Source organism: Parambassis ranga, chromosome 7 (genome assembly GCF_900634625.1).
Source record: "Parambassis ranga chromosome 7, fParRan2.1, whole genome shotgun sequence".
Taxonomy (NCBI): Eukaryota; Metazoa; Chordata; class Actinopteri; family Ambassidae; genus Parambassis; species Parambassis ranga.
The window spans coordinates 21018825-21036126 of record NC_041028.1 but is presented as its reverse complement, the minus strand read 5'-3'; the positions used below and the strand labels follow the sequence as shown (position 1 = coordinate 21036126).

The window sequence follows — 17302 nt, the reverse complement described above, 5'->3', positions numbered from 1 at the left end:
ATGTCATTAGGAATTCGGTGTCAGTGTGGTGTGTTCCCGGCCTAAATGAAGCATAGGAATCATTCTAAATGTGCCAAATACCATCCACTAGTTTTATTTGTATCATGTGATTGAGAATGAGTATGCAGCTGTTTACACTTCTATTTACAAGATCCAATTCAAGAACAAGAGTATCCATGTAGGTGTCTGTGTTTCTTTTTTAACCATTTCTTGTGTATTGCAGAATTAAATTCATCCTTTGGACAAACTGTGGAGCTGTTATGTTATATAGATGTTTTACATGCCACTGATTCTTTCCCAACAGTTACTAAACATAACATTTGAACTTATTTGTTTTACAGCTAAAAAAATTGGTCGATACTTTGAATGTCTTAAGCATTTACAACAATTATTCTTTCATATTATTGCTTTAAATCTAAATTAAATCTATGACTGTGCCAGCATTAAAACATGTGGTTGCAATGGCAAATTAATTTTTACCCATAATGTGTAAGGTTTGTCAGACAAGGGTCAATGATTAGATTAGCCAATCCGTGTCCATGTTAGATTAGTGCACGGGTTGTAATCTGTGACACGGAGGCTTTCATTCACCGGCGGTGTAATGGAGCCCCTGAACACACCACGGCCATCTGTCGTCAGAGAATCAAAGAGGACGTCCGTCCAATCAGAGTGTACGCAATAGCTCTTCAACCAATCACATCCCTCGTACGCTGCCGTGCCAAGCCAGCCCATCGTCCAATCAACAGCGCAGCAGGTTGCGGGCCTGAATCCCTCTTCAACCTTCTGCTTTCTGGAGGGGCACCTTCAACCAGCTCCGCGGTGTACGGGCAGCGGCTTCTTTCGTTCTAAAGAATACGTGGAAATAATCATTTTACACAGACACAATGTCGTTTCTGACTGTCAGCAGGCTAGCGCCCAAACTCCTCAATTCAAAGGTAAGACGAGTAGAAGTTACCTTTAAGCTAACTTTAGGTTCGCCCGCTGTCGACGTTATGGCAGGCTAGCTACCGTTAGCTAGCTTAGCCCAAATGCACGTATGGGTGGCGCGGCTGATAACTGTAAACACATAAAAGTGGTGCTACAGTAGTAGTAGTACATGTTTCGTTTGTTTCACACAGGGTTGGTGAAACGTAGGCGCGTTCAGTCTGTGAAGTTGTGTCTTGTTAGCTAATGCTAGCGCAGCAGCTCCTCCGCTGGCCTGGTGTCATCGCAGCCTCAACATGTTTCTTTAATAACCAGACCGTGTACACTCGGAGCTATGAACTCGTCTGTGTCGATGTTTTGGTATTTATAAAGCAAATGATCTGCTTTAACTGTGTGTTTCTTCACAACCCTCGTTGACCTTCACTTGAGAGTTCACCGGTTATCAAACATCACATCATTAAAGAAGGGCAATCATTTGGGATTTAGGGTTCCACAAGTTTAAATCCACCAAGTGAGACATTCAGTGTAGATGTAGCCAGTTAACATTATCTTAAACTCTCGGAAACCCTTACCAGTCTAACCAGTGATTGGTCATGTTTGACTTGTTGTATTAGTTCACTGTGGGAAAAGGTTCATACTTTTATCATGTAGTTATGCTTTGGTTAATCTGCAGAAACACTGCCAGCCGCTGATAAAGCTGGCTGTAACCTTTAGTGAGAGTAACCCACTGATCCCTCAGCCTAGACCACTTACACTTTATGACCCCTGTCACCTACAACTTAAAGATTTCAAATACATTGCACGGTGCCCCCTGCTTTAAGGAAGGAAGAAGGCAGATGAATCGTTTCCTTCTTTGAACCCTGCACAAACTCTGGGATGTCATAGGGTGAGCTAAACTGTGTCACTCTCACCCTTATCTCCATTTGATCATTCGCAATCTTTGTTCAGACCATATAATAGCAGGCTGGTTTTCGTAGTTGCATAACCTCTCATGTTTCTGAACTCTGGTTGGAAATCATGTGATTCACTTTTATAGTAGGTCAATATGAATGTATTGCTTCTGGTCCTTTTAGGAGGCTGTAAGAATCTCTCAAATATTACTTCTTAAATAATGAGGATTCACTAAATGCAAAAGCAGTCATAAAATATGCATTTCCTGTTAGCTGTGCTTCTTGCCCAGATTCACTCTGTTAGTCTCCCCTCTGGACGGGCTGTCGGAACAAGCACGGCGGATACAACTCGTAGTTTCCACACTCTTTATTTCACACGCACTACATAAACTGTGAGCTGGACGAACTTCCAGCTGAACATTTAGTGACTCTTAGAACCATTAGGAACTTTCAGTGGTCTATACAATCAGAAATAATGCTATACAATGCTATAGCTGCACTTCAAAGCAACAAGCGTTGCTATGGCTACTCTACAAACATTGTTGCCATAGCTGCACTACAACTGCGCTTACTCCGCAGTTGCATCATTCATGTATACGTCTAACAGTCATGAACATCTATTACAGTCAAATACATCTTTAACCTTCCACATCAGGAAATAAAGTTTTCTACTGGAAAATCCTACACTTCTTCCTTAAACTATATGTTTGTTGATCATAGAGAATGCTTCTGATCTATCCATCCATCCATCCATCTTCTACCTCTTATCCGGGGCCGGGTCGCGGGGGCAGCAGTCTAAGCAGGGACACCCAAACTTCCCTCTCACCAGACACTTCTTCCAGCTCCTCTGGGGGAATCCCGAGGCGTTCCCAGGCCAGCCGAGAGACATAGTCTCTCCACCGCGTCCTGGGTCTTCCCCGGGGCCTCCTCCCAGTGGGACATGCCCGGAACACCTCCCCAGGGAGGCGTCCAGGAGGCATCCGAACCAGATGCCCGAGCCACCTCAGCTGGCTCCTCTCGATGTGGAGGAGCAGCGGCTCTACTCCGAGCTCCTCTCGGGTGACTGAGCTTCTCACCCTATCTCTAAGGGAGCGCCCAGCCACCCTTCGAAGGAAATTCATTTCGGCCGCCTGTATTCGCGATCTCATTCTTTCGGTCACTACCCAAAGCTCATGACCATAGGTGAGGGTAGGAACGTAGATTGACCGGTAAATCGAGAGCTTCGCCTTCCGGCTCAGCTCCTTCTTCACCACAACAGACCGGTACAGCGACCGCATTACTGCGGAAGCTGCACCGATCCGTCTGTCAATCTCCCGCTCCATTTTCCCCTCACTCGTGAACGAGACCCCGAGATACACAAACTCCTCCACTTGGGGCAGGAACTCTCCTCCGACCCAGAGAGGACAGACTACCTTTTTCCGGTCGAGAACCATGGCCTCAGACTTGGAGGTGCTGATTCTCATCCCAGCCGCTTCACACTCGGCTGCAAACCGTCCCAGTGCACACTGGAGGTCCCGGCTCGATGAAGCCAACAGGACAACATCATCTGCAAAAAGCAGAGATGAAATCCTATGGTTCCCGAACCAGATCCCCTCCGGTCCCTCGCTGCGCCTAGAAATTCTGTCCATAAAAATTATGAACAGAACCGGTGACAAAGGGCAGCCCTGCCGGAGTCCAACATGCACTGGGAACAGGTCTGACTTACTGCCGGCAATACGAACTAAACTCCTGCTCCGGCCATACAGGGACCTAACGGCCCTCAGCAGAGGGCCACGGACCCCATACTCCCAGAGCACCTCCCACAAGATGCCGCGAGGGACACGGTCGAACGCCTTCTCCAAGTCCACAAAACACATGTGGACTGGTATCCACATGTGTTTATAGAGGGTATAGAGCTGGTCCAGTGTTCCGCGGCCAGGACGAAAACCACATTGCTCCTCCTTAATCCGAGGTTCGACTATAGGCCTAATTCTCCTCTCCAGTACCCTGGCGTAGACCTTCCCAGGGAGGCTGAGGAGTGTGATCCCCCTGTAGTTGGAGCACACCCTCCGGTCCCCCTTTTTAAAAAGAGGGACCACCACCCCGGTCTGCCAGTCCAGCGGCACTGCCCCCGATTGCCACGCGATGTTGCAGAGGCGTGTCAACCAAGACAGCCCCACAACATCCAGAGACTTAAGGTACCCAGGGCGAATCTCATCCACCCCCGGTGCCTTGCCGCCGGGGAGCTTTTTGACTACCTCGGCAACTTCAGCACAGGTGATGAACGAGTCCACCACTGAGTCATCAGCCTCCGCTTCCATAATGGAAGGCGTGTTGGTGGGATTGAGGAGGCCCTCAAAGTACTCTTTCCACCGTCCAACCACCCCCTCAGTCGAGGTCAACAGCTCCCCACCTCCACTGAATACAGTGTTGGCAGAGTACTGCTTCCCCCTCCTGAGGCGCCGGACGGTTTGCCAGAATCTCTTTGAGGCTGACCGATAGTCCTCCTCCATGGCCTCCCCGAACTCCTCCCAGGCCCGAGTTTTTGCCTCTACAACTGCCCTTGCTGCAGCACGCTTGGCCTGCCGATACCCATCAGCTGCTTCAGGAGTCCCACAAGCCAACCAGGCCCGATAGGACTCCTTCTTCAGCTTGACGGCATCCCTGACCTCCGGTGTCCACCACCGGGTCCGGGGATTGCCGCCACGACAGGCACCAGAGGCCTTGCGGCCGCAGCTTCGGACAGCTGCATCGACAATGGAGGTGGAAAACATAGTCCACTCCGACTCAATGTCTCCAGCCTCCCTCGGAATCTGGGTGAAGCTCTCCCGGAGGTGGGAGTTGAAGATCTCCCTAGCGGAGGGTTCGGCCAAACGCTCCCAGCAGACCCGCACAGTACGTTTGGGCCTGCCGGGCCCGTCCAGCCTCTTCCCCCGCCAACGGATCCAACTCACCACCAGGTAGTGATCAGTTGACAGCTCAGCCCCTCTCTTCACCCGAGTGTCCAAAACACAAGGTCGAAGGTCGGCTGACACGATTACAAAATCGATCATCGACCTCCGGCCTAGGGTGTCCTGGTGCCAGGTGCACCGATGGACAACCTTGTGCTCGAACATGGTGTTCGTCACCCAATCCACCCAATCCACTGCCACCCAATCCACTCTGCACCGGCCCCTTACGGTTCCTCCCACCGGTGGTGGGCCCATGGGAGGTCGGCTTCTGATCTATCAAGTCACATTTTACCTCTCATGTGTAGAGTAATGCTTTAGTTTCTTTCTCCCAGGCCGGTGGAAGTTTAGAGTGACTGAGGGAAACTGGTGCTCTATATTTAAGACCCTGAGCTGTTACATAACCTCTCAGCTGTGAGTGTGTGTCTGTGTACGTCTGTGGTGGTAAAGCAAGGTCCTACCTTGTGTCTCGACAAAACCTTGAGAATTCAGTCCCACCAGTTGTAGTTTTAGGGATTGGGTTCTCATTGGGAACAGAGCCAGCTGTCACCTGCCCCCCCACACACAGGCTCCTCCCACCTCCATTGATAATTTTAATAAGCTGAAGCCCTGTTTCAGTGGTGAGCAGCGGCAGACTCAACTTCTCACTACAGCCGCCAAGGCTCAAATAAGATTACCCCTCAAACACTTTCATGGCCTGTGCCTGTAGTTTTTTTAATCTCTTACGTCCCATCATCTTGGCCCAGTTCCTGCAACAGTCCAGGCTTAAGAAGCCTAAGCACCATTAAATATAGTCAGACGGTCGCCTCCAGTGTGTGGACCTCTCAGACTGCTTAGAACCAGTCTTGTAATAGTGACTTCCATCTAAGTGAGTCTCGTTTTGTTAATCATATTTCAACATTGTAGGATTGTATTTCCTAATGTGGGAAGTTCAAGGTACTGTGTTATGTGTCTGACTGTAAAAGTTGTTCATGACTGTTGGATGTATACATGAGTGACGCAACTGCGGCGCATGCGCTGTTGTAGTGTAGCTATAGCAACGGTTTGTTTATTATTTCGGACTGCCCGTCGGGACTCGTACGCCATGTCGTTGAGTGGGCATCATTAGTTTTGAACTGTATCGTTACAGTCAGAATGTTAGCAGATAATAATGGTTTGTTCGTGTGTTTACTGCAGGTTTACAACCTAATAGTTCACCTGAATGTTCCTAATGGTTTCTAATGGAAACTAGAAGTTCCTAATAGTTCAGCTGATAGTTCATGTAGTATGTGTGTCTGTGTGAAATAAAGAGTGTGGAATCTACGACATGTATCCGCCGTGCTTGTTCCAACAACCCGTCCAGAGGGGGGACTAACGAGGAGTGAACCTGGACAAACATGTTAATACTAGATAGACCCTATCTTGACATGACAGGGTTTGGCAGCACACATGCTTACACAATATTACAATTAATCACCTTGTATAAAAATCCAAGAAAAGTTGGGACCCCCTGACTTCTGTGGTTTGCTTTTACTTGTACTGTTCCAACAATTGGAATTAAAGGGTATTGACAACTCTCTTCAGTGGCCACTTGTTGCAGCTATTTGTAGTGGACTGCCAGATGTCACTTCTCAGTTTAGTTCAGTGGTAATTTTGTATGACTTTGGCTGGAAATGAACCACCTGCTATGTCAGTACAGCAAGGGTAAAAATGACAGAAGGTTGAAACCTTACACCTTTTAGAGACAATGGCCACGGGTGGAAAGCTAAGGAGAGCCATGAGGTGACTGTTGCCCTGCAGTGTTCAAAACTACAGTTACAACCCAATAAAATGATAAAGCTATATGTTTTAGTGGTTTATGGGCACATGTTTGCAGCAGGATAATCAAAAAAGTATCCCTATGCCAGTTTCCTGTGCCTCACAAGAAACCCGTGAATTTATATTGAAGTCACTACAGTACTGTCTGTCATTGCCCAGAATGTTATGGTCTGCAGAAACATTGAACATTTTCTGTCTATTCCACAGAATGCCACTTGCTTCTTTGTGGCTGCCAGACATGCCAGCGCCTCATCAACAGTAAGTTCATTTAGTCAGCTCAGCAGGTGTCTGCTTTACTGAGTGTTTATTGTCCTTCTGTCGCCTCTTGAGTGTCTTGGTGGAGCTACAGGTCATTTTGTTTATGTTGTAGACTTTATGTTTAATCGGGGATATTGAATAAATGTTGTGATTATTGTTTCACAGAATCTGAAGGATGTGCTGGCAGACCTCATCCCTAAAGAACAGACCAGGATCAAGAACTTCAAACAGCAGTATGGCAAAACCAACATAGGACAAATTACTGTCGACATGGTGAGTGACTCTGAAAGTGTTAAACATATGCAGAGTGAAAAGACCACGCAGGCTTCCTCTGATCCATGTATTGATTTACATTAAGCCGTCATCCATACACTGATCAGGTTGGCCTGCTAGTTCATGTAGTGTGCCGCAGCATGTTTGCCGTGTCAGGTGTCACTGTCGGGTCATCTCCCTCAGAGGTCACAGGATGAACCGCTTTGTGCCGACTGAGATTTTTTTAGCTGGATCACTCCACTGCCTCTGTCGGCTGGCTGCCAGGTGGATTAGAGTTGAATTTCTTGTGTCACTGAGTTCTTGGATCGGTTTATTATTATTATTACATACTACAAAGGATTATTAAACTTGTGTTAGCACTGGTGTTATTGTAGGCTGTTTTTGTAAGAGGATTAGCTTTAATAAGCAAAACCCAGTGTTGGTAAGTGTTATTTTTCAGTATGTGATGTCTGTTTGTTTCATCCACAGGTCTACGGAGGCATGAGGGGGATGAAGGGGCTGGTGTATGAAACCTCTGTGCTGGATCCTGAGGAGGTCAGTGTTAGATCTGCACCACTATTGGGATCAGGACATTCAGATAAAATGCAGGACAGACCCGTTTGGAGGTCATTTAGACACAGTGACTTTGAGTGCATCATTTATTCAACAGCAAGCTGTGATAAGGTGATTATAAAGTGACTGGTTGGTATGTGTCTCAGTCACAGGTAATACTATCATCATTATAAAAACAAAGGTTCTAAGATTACTGGATATTGATTATTTTAACATCAAATGCCTAGCAGTACAAGTCGAAGCCACATTTTGGTGAACATTCTTTCTGAGCTTGTATTTTTTGCACACTCTTGAGTGCAAGGATCGAAGCCATCCTCATAGGCACGTACCTTGATTACTTTCTGGCCCAGGCAGAGTCCTTTCAGTGGCTTGGTTGTCACATCTTGTTAGCAGACAACACGTGGAGATATTGAGTCGTTAGTGGCCCAGAGCTCATGTGCGCAGCTTGCCAGTGCTTCCTCCGTTGTGCTATACAGGATGATTTAATTACAGTGTATTATAGAGGCACTGTTTCCTCTCTTTGGTTGACAGGGTATCCGCTTCAGGGGCTACAGCATTCCAGAGTGTCAGAAGTTGCTGCCCAAAGCTCCGGGAGGTGAGGAGCCGCTGCCTGAGGGTCTGTTCTGGCTGCTGGTCACAGGACAAGTCCCAACTGAGGAGCAGGTGAGTGGGAAACAGGAGCTGAGATGATCTGTGAGTTGTGGGAGCTGAAACACTACCACATACTGTTCTTGTAAAACAGAATGTTGCTGCAGAGAGAGAGATGTCGTGATTTCTGTTGAGACACGGCAAGGAGATGTTGTCTTGTGGAAGTCTTTCATTGGTTTTACGTTACGTTGTTTAACATAAACCTGAGATTGTAAGTCAAACAAGACTCACTTTACTGTTGCCGGTTATCTCTGAAGAATGATAACTTACTGATAAGCTTTCTCCTGTTTGCTGTAAAAATAGCTTTCAGCTCATTACGCTTTGTTCCTTGATAGTATAGTAATTTGCTACTGATTCAGAGACACGTGCTTTGCAGTACTCAATTACATTGTGTGCTTGTTGCCCCCCCCCAGGTGAACTGGGTGTCCAAAGAGTGGGCGAAGAGAGCAGCCCTCCCCTCTCACGTTGTCACCATGTTGGATAACTTCCCTACAAATCTGCACCCCATGTCTCAGTTCAGTGCTGCCATCACAGCTCTGAACAGCGAGAGCAGCTTTGCACGGGCCTACTCTGAGGGAGTCCACAAGACCAAGTACTGGGAGGTGAGTCTCCACATCTGTACACACAAAACACACGGATAGATTGTTGGTTTCATGTGCTGTTCTGCGTTCCTTAGTTTATCTATGAAGATTCCATGGATTTGATTGCCAAGCTGCCCTGCATTGCCGCCAAGATCTACCGCAACCTGTATCGCGAAGGCAGCAGTATTGGGGCCATCGACTCCAACCTTGACTGGTCCCATAACTTCACCAACATGCTGGGCTACAGTGATTCCCAGTTCACCGAGCTGATGAGGCTCTATCTCACTATCCACAGGTAAACACAGCTGCATGCACGCAGCACTTCTCTTTTTCTAGTCACATTTTGAGCAAACTCACCGATGGACAGATATTGATTTGGTTTCTGATGCTTCAGTGGCTCAGTGTGTTGAAGAGAGATGATTAACCACAGATTGATAATGGTATAGAATACGCACCATTTCATCAGGGAGGAAACAATGTGCTGAAAGCAGTCGCAGTAATCAGTTTAAGTGAAATGATAAGTCTAAGTATAGAGAGTATAAAGTGACACATCATGAGGACAAAGCACCATAGAGTTATAACTGCCACTGGGGTGGGTAATGTACAGTCAGGGCAGGGACTGGCCCACACATGCTGTGCAGATGCTAGGGCAACAACAGTTTTTATCTTGCATTAATAATTTCATTTTTTTATGTTCTAGTGATCATGAAGGAGGCAATGTCAGCGCTCACACTAGCCACCTAGTAGGGAGCGCTCTGTCTGACCCCTACCTGTCCTTCAGTGCCGCCATGAACGGCCTTGCTGGTCCTCTGCACGGCCTGGCCAACCAGGTTTGTACTTAACAGGTTTCGCTCTGTGTTCCTACATTAAACTACAGTTTTAACTAAAATCAATGCTGCTTTACTGTCTGGGGCCCTGTGCATGCTGGTTCACCTTCACAGATCCTGGAATCAGGGATTTCCTCAGTTAGTAGAAATGTGTGCTGAGTTTCATGACGGCTCTTTGAATGCATGACAGTTCAGGGTGGAGTTGTTTTGTAGGCTTGTTGTGTGTTGAAGTTTACAGTTTATACAGTTTACACTTCCTGCCGGCTGCTGTGTTTAATTATAAAACGTGTTTTGGAGTGGAATGACTTGAGTTAGTCAGGGTGACTTTACCATTGTTTGAGGGAAGGTCAGGCCTGCTGCACCAAGCCGTAAACTGTCAGTTTGCCGCATCACTTCCTTCAGGTTTTGTTATTCTTTTAGCTGATTAAATAAGCTGGAAAATGATGATGTTGGCTGCAGTTGTGCTGTGTTTAGGCCACTCTAGTTAAATATGGTCTCAGTCATTCCCGTTTTCCACGGTGGTTGTGAGTAAGTGATGTACAGAGTCTGATGAGTAATGAGTGTGATGTCTGCTGCATCCTACAGGAGGTGCTGGTGTGGCTAACTGCCCTGCAGAAGGAGATGGGAGGAGAGGTGTCTGATGAAAGAATGAGGGATTATATCTGGAACACACTCAAGTCTGGAAGGGTAAGGACGACACTTAGCATTCTGTTTCATCTGTCAGGAAGAGACCACTTTCTCACACTCTTGGTTCACGGTGTCTCAGGTGGTTCCAGGCTACGGCCATGCCGTCCTTAGAAAGACTGACCCACGGTACACCTGCCAGCGCGAGTTTGCTCTGAAGCATCTGCCCAATGACCCCATGTTCAAGCTGGTCGCCCAGCTTTACAAGATTGTACCCAATGTGCTGCTGGAGCAGGGTAAAGCCAAGAACCCCTGGCCCAACGTGGATGCACACAGTGGAGTGCTGCTGCAGGTGAGGCACATTAATGGAATCATTCATCACGATGGTGGATACAGATGCGGAGGTGCCTGACTCTTCTTTCACTGTGTGTGTGCAGTACTATGGCATGACTGAGATGAATTACTACACCGTGCTCTTCGGCGTGTCCCGTGCTCTCGGCGTGCTGGCTCAGCTGGTGTGGAGCAGAGCCCTGGGCTTCCCCTTGGAGCGTCCCAAGTCCATGAGCACAGATGGACTGATGAGTTTGGTCGGAGCCAAGTCGGGCTGAAGGGGGGCACCTGAAAGGAGCTGGGGGTTAGTGTGAAGGGTGGGAGGAGGTGGAAAATATCAAAATGCAGACATAGGTTGACCCCCCCCCCCCTGTCATGTCCAACCCCAGGGATTTAATGGGATTCAAAGAGACAGTACACTTTTAATGTCAATTCACTAAAAAGGGCCTTTTAAATCGTCACAGCGTTAGTGTTCGAGTGTGTTTAGCTTATCACCCAAAAGTGTTTTCCACCATGCAACATCAGACACACATGTAACCAACAGTAGGCTCCGTCTAAGTACCACTCTGAAGCCTGCTATCATCGCTAAGACCCCCCGAGCAGTGCCTGTGTTTCTCATTGGGCACTGGACTATGAATGGCATTCAAAGGGAATTGTGGGAGTGAAGTACGCTTCCTTTGTGTTTCTCCAAAAGATTTACCTTTAAATCCCCGAGCTTGACGCAGTGATATGTTTTAGAGTATATCCCTTAATACGTTTCTCTTCTATGCAACATCCCACCCATGCTGATCCATGCATTTCACTCCCACATCTGAACACTCCAGGAAAAAAAAGGTCCTCACAAGTCATAGCAAGAAAAATATAAATATCAGTTCAACGTACTGCCCCTTTAAATCTCCCCTTTTCCTCTGACTGTAGTTTTTTCTGTATAAACGATGACCTGTATTTACCTCTATGATCAAAATAACTTATGTCTGTATAGCATTCATATTCCTGAACATGCTTAATTTGAAGGGTTTTCTGAATGATGAAGATTCAACATACATTCATGTACAGTGCTAAGATGTGAGCTGAGGATGTTGCACTTGGCAGCCTGCAGTGAATTCTTAAGAGCAAGCTTGAATTGAGTCAAAGCGGGCTACAGGGGGCTTTGTTTGTGTTGAGTGTGTTTGTTTCTTTATCCCCACAGGAGAGCGCTTTAAACATCAACTCCTCCCTAATGAGCACTTGCTTGATTGGATTTCCTCACTTGTAGCAGTAGAACCCCTCCCAGGTCGATTGTGTGTTTTTACAGAGGTTTGTTTGGGGTGTTGAATATGTATAAAACTATAATCTTTGGGTTCTCATGTTGTGGTTTTATTTATACTTTGTGTACATAGGTATATATATGTATAGCTTGAATGTATGAGCTCTGTGCGATCATTTGCTTGTAATAACCACAGTGAGTACCACAGTTTACCAACTGTAACAGTGTCCAGTCTGTTAACCATCAGCCTCACTGGTCACTGTGAAATTCTGACAATGAACAAAAACAGAAAAAGAACTGCAGCTATTTTGTATATACACAGTTTCTTGCCTAGCTCTGTGGGCTTCAGCTGGTGCTGTTTTTCAGGTGTTTCACTTGAATGTTTCAAGCTTGCTCTTAAGATCCGGGTTCGTCAGCACTCCATTTTTGTGCCGTTTATGTTCGGTTCTCTCGCCGCTGTTGGTCGGTAGTTTTGCTCAAGACGTTCGCTTTTCCTCTCTCTCTGCTGCCGTCTTTCCTTCTGGGTTCAGTGTGTGTTTTTTGTCTTTTATTGTAGTAGTTCTTCCATGTAGCGGGTCGATGTGGTTATTTTGATCGTAGAGGAGCTTAAAGGTTGCGGCTGATTAATTGGAAGAATTCATTGCCGGTGGATTCATCAGAGAAAACACCTGGGGATGGGGCTGGATGGGTCAAATGGGCAAGAAAAGCTTGAAGAGCAATTATTGGAAAACCTAACAAAAAAATGAAAAATAATAAAGGTTTTTATTCACACTGGTTTTGTCTCATTTTGTTCAGGGTTTTTTGAAAGACAATTGAAATTCCACTCATGTAGTCTTAATGAAATAAGGCTGAACTTGTTTTTATACAACCTAAAACATACCCCTGTCAACCTTTAATCCAAATCCAAGATTTAAGAGCCAACGACCACCTCTAGTCACATTCTGACGTCTTCTGACTCCTGGTCCCGGTCTCAAATTTAAATATCTTTCTTCAGTTCACAATCATGAAAGGAAGACGGTCTACAGACCTCTACAATGTGGTGTTATTAATAACTGGCCCACATACCATCGGCCCGCTCTGGTTTCTTCCTGGTGAGCTGCGTCTCTGCTGAAGCAATAAAGCCCAACCTCATTTTAATGCAGTGCCCAGGCACAATCTACACTCAGCTCCACCAGGGAAGTCACTAAAAACTGCACAGACATCAGTGATGGCTCCTTTTTTATTTAAATAAAGCTTGAAAATACACCCACAGTATTTACAATGATACAGCAACATGAAAAGTGATCGGACTGCAAAATGATGGCAATCTTCTGTGGCACAGCTCAGTGATGGTGTCTCCATGTGTACACACCAGGCTGCCACCGGGGTCCTTCTTCACACACCTGCACTTTGACAAATAATGTGGGGCTCAAGGGTTCAAGTTCTGATAGAGTACTTTAACAATATTTATATGTTCCTCTAAAATATTTCCAATGAGTATTCACCAACAGTGAAACTGAAACAAAAGCCCAAACTATAATGTTCCACCACCTTTTATATCTTAGCTTGTGATCTAGATTTAACATGAGTGATTCACATTCCTCCTGCAGTAATGATTAACCGTCCCTTCAATGACGACTGCATTAAAAACCTTTACCAGCAGCTCGGTGTTATATTAAACTGGCGCTTCTCATCGTGAGGAACTTCTTGTTGGCCTTTGATGACTTGAGGTCACCCAATAATAATTTACCAGCCTTTATCATGGAATTAAAGCCCCAATCTAATTTAAGTTATGCTCTGTCAATGCAACAGTACTCACTAAAAACATTATCCTTCTTTTAGTTACATCCATGCATCATAATGTCTATAAATAAAAGCCAAGTCCCACAAATAAGCATGAAACCCACAGGTGATAAATGATTATTGTAATGTTTTATTCTACAGCCCATCAGTGTATAGAATTATTATAATCTGACCTAATCTGATGTCTCTTAATACTCCCACCAGCATCTTAGCATGTGTTATCACATAAAACAGTGTGCTTATATTTAAATGTCCGGTCTTATGAATGTCTAAAATACAACCATACATCAGTTGTAGTGATCTTCCATGTGCTTGTAAATTAAAAGTGATTGCTCCAGCTCTGCTAATAATCCTGGGCTGTAAAATAAGGCATTATAAAAACTGGCAGGCTAAGTCTCAAGGTCCAAACACACAATCCTCACAGCACAACAAACACGTTAAAGCTCACTCCCCCTGCGCCTCAGTCATCGGAGGCAGCACTGATCACAGTTGTCCCTTCGCAAAAAAAAAATGTTGCACTTCACAATTTTGTCACAGTGACAAGAACACTCTGAAAACATGGCACCTGAATCATTTCAACCAATAACAGTTTGCATATAACCACTGCTGAATAAATTAAATCAGAATGAAATGATCACTTTGCAGCAACAGCACTAATTTGTGCCAAACAATATATATTAAAATTCCCATTTGAAATAAATGGTAAAAGGCAAAGAATGGGCTCTTCTAACAGTAGAATCAGCTGATCCCAAATCGATATCATGTCAGTAAACTCAAGTTACAGTGGGCTATAAGACTCGAGTCTGGCATATAAAAAGTAAAAATGACACTGTTTAAAAATAATAGTCAACTCTCTAACACCGGTAACATGTTGTTGAACTGATTTACTGTGGAGTTCACATAAATACACCTTGTAACCGCCATGGAGCATGAGCAATGTCGGGGTTCCTCAGCCTAACACCTGGAGGTAGACAGAAATGTGGACAGACTGAACGAAGGAAGGAGGGAGAAAAGCAAGAAGTTGCTGAGGCAGGAGTTCCAAAATTCTGCTTTTTGGAGCTTGGTGTCCCACTTCAGCAGCAGCGATGGTGTTCGCCAAGCAGTGGAGACTTGATTTGGGGGGGGGGGTGTCTGTCTATGCGCTATCATGCAGGTTCGAGTGTGTAAAGAAAGATAAAGGTTGTTATTGTTTAAGGCCAGATGAGGACAGACAGCGGCTGAGATCACGTCTGATGCACCTCGTGAAACATCAGCTCTCGGGGGATACGAGTCTCTGGGCCGTAAATCTTGCAGGCTCGCCGCTCAAATGCAGCGACGTTCTGCTTTACAACCTCATCGAAGAACATGGTGGCTAACTGGGAGTGCAGCAAGGAGCGGAACTCAAAGGATATCTGTTAAAAAAAATACACAAATCTTTTTAGAAGAAGTTAAAAAAACATGACATTATGCTTTCCCTGAAAAGGTTCGGTGCAGAAATGGATTTATTTTCATATATATTAAATAACTATGCTCCGTTTAAGGCTGAGAGTTTGTCCATATTTGAATGGCCCACAAACATTTTACACCAATGAAAACCCAGTGAAGCATCCTCCAAAAGCATTTCCCCTGAACCTCCTTTAACAATGGGCCTTCATGTAAATGCTTACAAAAGACCGACTGAAAGTTGGTCAGAGACTAGTACACCAGCACACGGAGCACAGCACACCACAGGCTACTTACAGAAAAGTCTACTGTGCAGGTACGAGGGTAACCAGGAATGCCAGGACTAAAGCGCCATATTGTCTCCAGGTGATTGAACAGCTTTCCATCTGTACACACGGCCTAAAACAACAGAAACAGCAACAATTATTAACTGGCAACAATATAAAAACAGAAAAATCACAGAGACGTCTTCACTTACTTTGACTAAATGAGGTCGAACACTAGTGATCATAGACGTGTATCTCTCCACCACTGGAGGGAATCCCACTTCAAGCTGGGCTTTGGAGTGACCGGCTCGTTTCATGATGGTCTGGGACTTTTTACACCAAGGCACAAAGTGCTTGTATTCATCAACGTTGGCCACCACATCATACATTTCCTGCATAGAATACCTACGCCAGACAGCATTATGGTTAAGGATTGAAACAACACTTCTACACACACAGAAGGCTGGCACATGCTGCAAAGTTACCCCAGTATCCTGCGCTCCGAGTACTCCTTCCTTTTGTTGGTGAGGCTGATGAAGTTTCTGCTTTGGGGAACGGTCGTCATTGTGTCCCAGTCTTGAAGGCAAAGCACTCTGGGAGATCTCGTCATCAAAATGCCACATGATGACAGGTGTCTAAAAGGTAAGAGGAATCTGTAAGCAGCGTTCTGGAAAGAGCGCAGACTGCCACAAGCACAGCATTCCACACAAAAAGGTCCACAACATTCCAGTTAGCAAAGCCAGTGAGCACAGCACAGTGGGAGGGGAGCTTTCAGAAGGTCTGTGTTGTTTGTATGTGAGCGAGCTGGCATTTTCTGAGTTGGGTCTTTTATGTGAGCAGTAAAAAAGCTTTGTAATGTGACACCTACTTGTGCTGGTTGAACCAGCATGTATGCCATGCATCCCAAATAACCTGGGACCAAACGTCTTAACAAACACATGATTAAAAATACAATGGACAGAGATAGGTTGAGCTGCCCTAAAACACTGAATAGAGCACACCTTTCATATTTCATAAAGGTTTTAGGGATGTTTCACAGCAGTGTAGATATGGAACATAGTGTTTAAATGGTTTTATTCAGGGGTATTCACGTGCAGCCTTTTTGCTGTCGGTTCTGAATGATAAGGAGACTCACATTTCCATGTGTAATGCATAGGAAAATTGCACTTTGACCCCTTCAGAGCCCTGCTATGATGTTTGTAGAAATCAATCTCAGTCTGCGCATGTGCAAGTAGGTTTGACAAACACTGAGTCTTTAATCATGGTGAACACATCCAGTGGATTATCCTGACAGACACGCCTGTATCTCGGGCAGCTCGGCCCTGTCGTCGTGCATCATTCGACCAAATGTGGACCGGGTGTCAGACCCCCTGACAGTCCGGACCTCCTGACAGTCCGGACCCCCTGACAGTCCGGACCTCCTGACAGTCCGGACAGTCCGGACCCCCTGACAGTCCGGACCCCCTGACAGTCCGGACCCCCTGACAGTCCGGACCTCCTGACAGTCCGGACAGTCCGGACCCCCTGACAGTCCGGACCTCCTGACAGTCCGGACCCCCTGACAGTCCGGACCTCCTCGCTGTAATAATAGCCTGTAGTATGTATTTCTGTGACAGGCTCACCTGATGTTTTGTCGTATGCATCCTCTTGACACCAGCGGGCGACACGAGCGAGGGGAGCCCACAGTGGCAATCTGGAGAAAGTCACTGAATGTCCGCACACCCATGGGCAACCTCCGTGCACCGGCTGCGGCTGCCATCAAACCCGCCACTCCGTACAAGGAAAAGGAGATCCGGGGTCCGAGAAGCTGAACCCGGGTTTCTGTCCTGAACCGGTACGCAACGGGATTGTAGTGGGGTTCTAGTCCGAACCACCCCCCTAACTGCTTCCGTACGGTTATTGAATGGACACGTAGCGTTAGCTAGTTGACTACCTTCACTTGAGCAGCGTCTTAG

At 46.1% G+C, this 17302-nt stretch overlaps 2 protein-coding genes across 2 annotated transcripts; one reads left to right on the top strand and one right to left on the bottom strand.

The window, feature by feature from the left end:
• Positions 1–753: 753 nt before the first annotated feature.
• Positions 754–11120, top strand: cs (citrate synthase). The gene is made up of 11 exons (XM_028410204.1): positions 754–935; positions 6746–6796; positions 6962–7069; positions 7538–7603; positions 8153–8284; positions 8683–8871; positions 8946–9145; positions 9551–9680; positions 10263–10364; positions 10444–10653; positions 10739–11120. Exons 1-11 carry the CDS (start codon positions 885–887, stop codon positions 10907–10909), a joined length of 1410 nt encoding a protein of 469 aa, XP_028266005.1. The 5' UTR covers positions 754–884; the 3' UTR covers positions 10910–11120.
• Positions 11121–13078: 1958 nt separating this feature from the next.
• Positions 13079–17106, bottom strand: coq10a (coenzyme Q10A). Its single transcript, XM_028410238.1, has 5 exons — positions 16970–17106; positions 15833–15982; positions 15560–15752; positions 15379–15480; positions 13079–15050 (listed from the first exon to the last, which is right to left on the bottom strand). Exons 1-5 carry the CDS (start codon positions 17104–17106, stop codon positions 14883–14885), a joined length of 750 nt encoding a protein of 249 aa, XP_028266039.1. The 3' UTR covers positions 13079–14882.
• Between the last annotated feature and the right edge of the window lie 196 nt (positions 17107–17302).

Coding starts and splice junctions, on each gene's coding strand:
- coq10a (XM_028410238.1), bottom strand. CDS start 17,106: ATGGCAGCCGCAGCCGGTGCACGGAGGTTGCCCATGGGTGTGCGGACA. Junction 15,753..15,832: donor TCGGAGCGCAGGATACTGGG/GTAACTTTGCAG, acceptor TGTCTGGCGTAG/GTATTCTATGCAGGAAATGT. Junction 15,481..15,559: donor TTCGACCTCATTTAGTCAAA/GTAAGTGAAGAC, acceptor CTGTTGTTTTAG/GCCGTGTGTACAGATGGAAA.
- cs (XM_028410204.1), top strand. CDS start 885: ATGTCGTTTCTGACTGTCAGCAGGCTAGCGCCCAAACTCCTCAATTCA. Junction 6,797..6,961: donor ATGCCAGCGCCTCATCAACA/GTAAGTTCATTT, acceptor ATTGTTTCACAG/AATCTGAAGGATGTGCTGGC. Junction 10,654..10,738: donor ACAGTGGAGTGCTGCTGCAG/GTGAGGCACATT, acceptor GTGTGTGTGCAG/TACTATGGCATGACTGAGAT.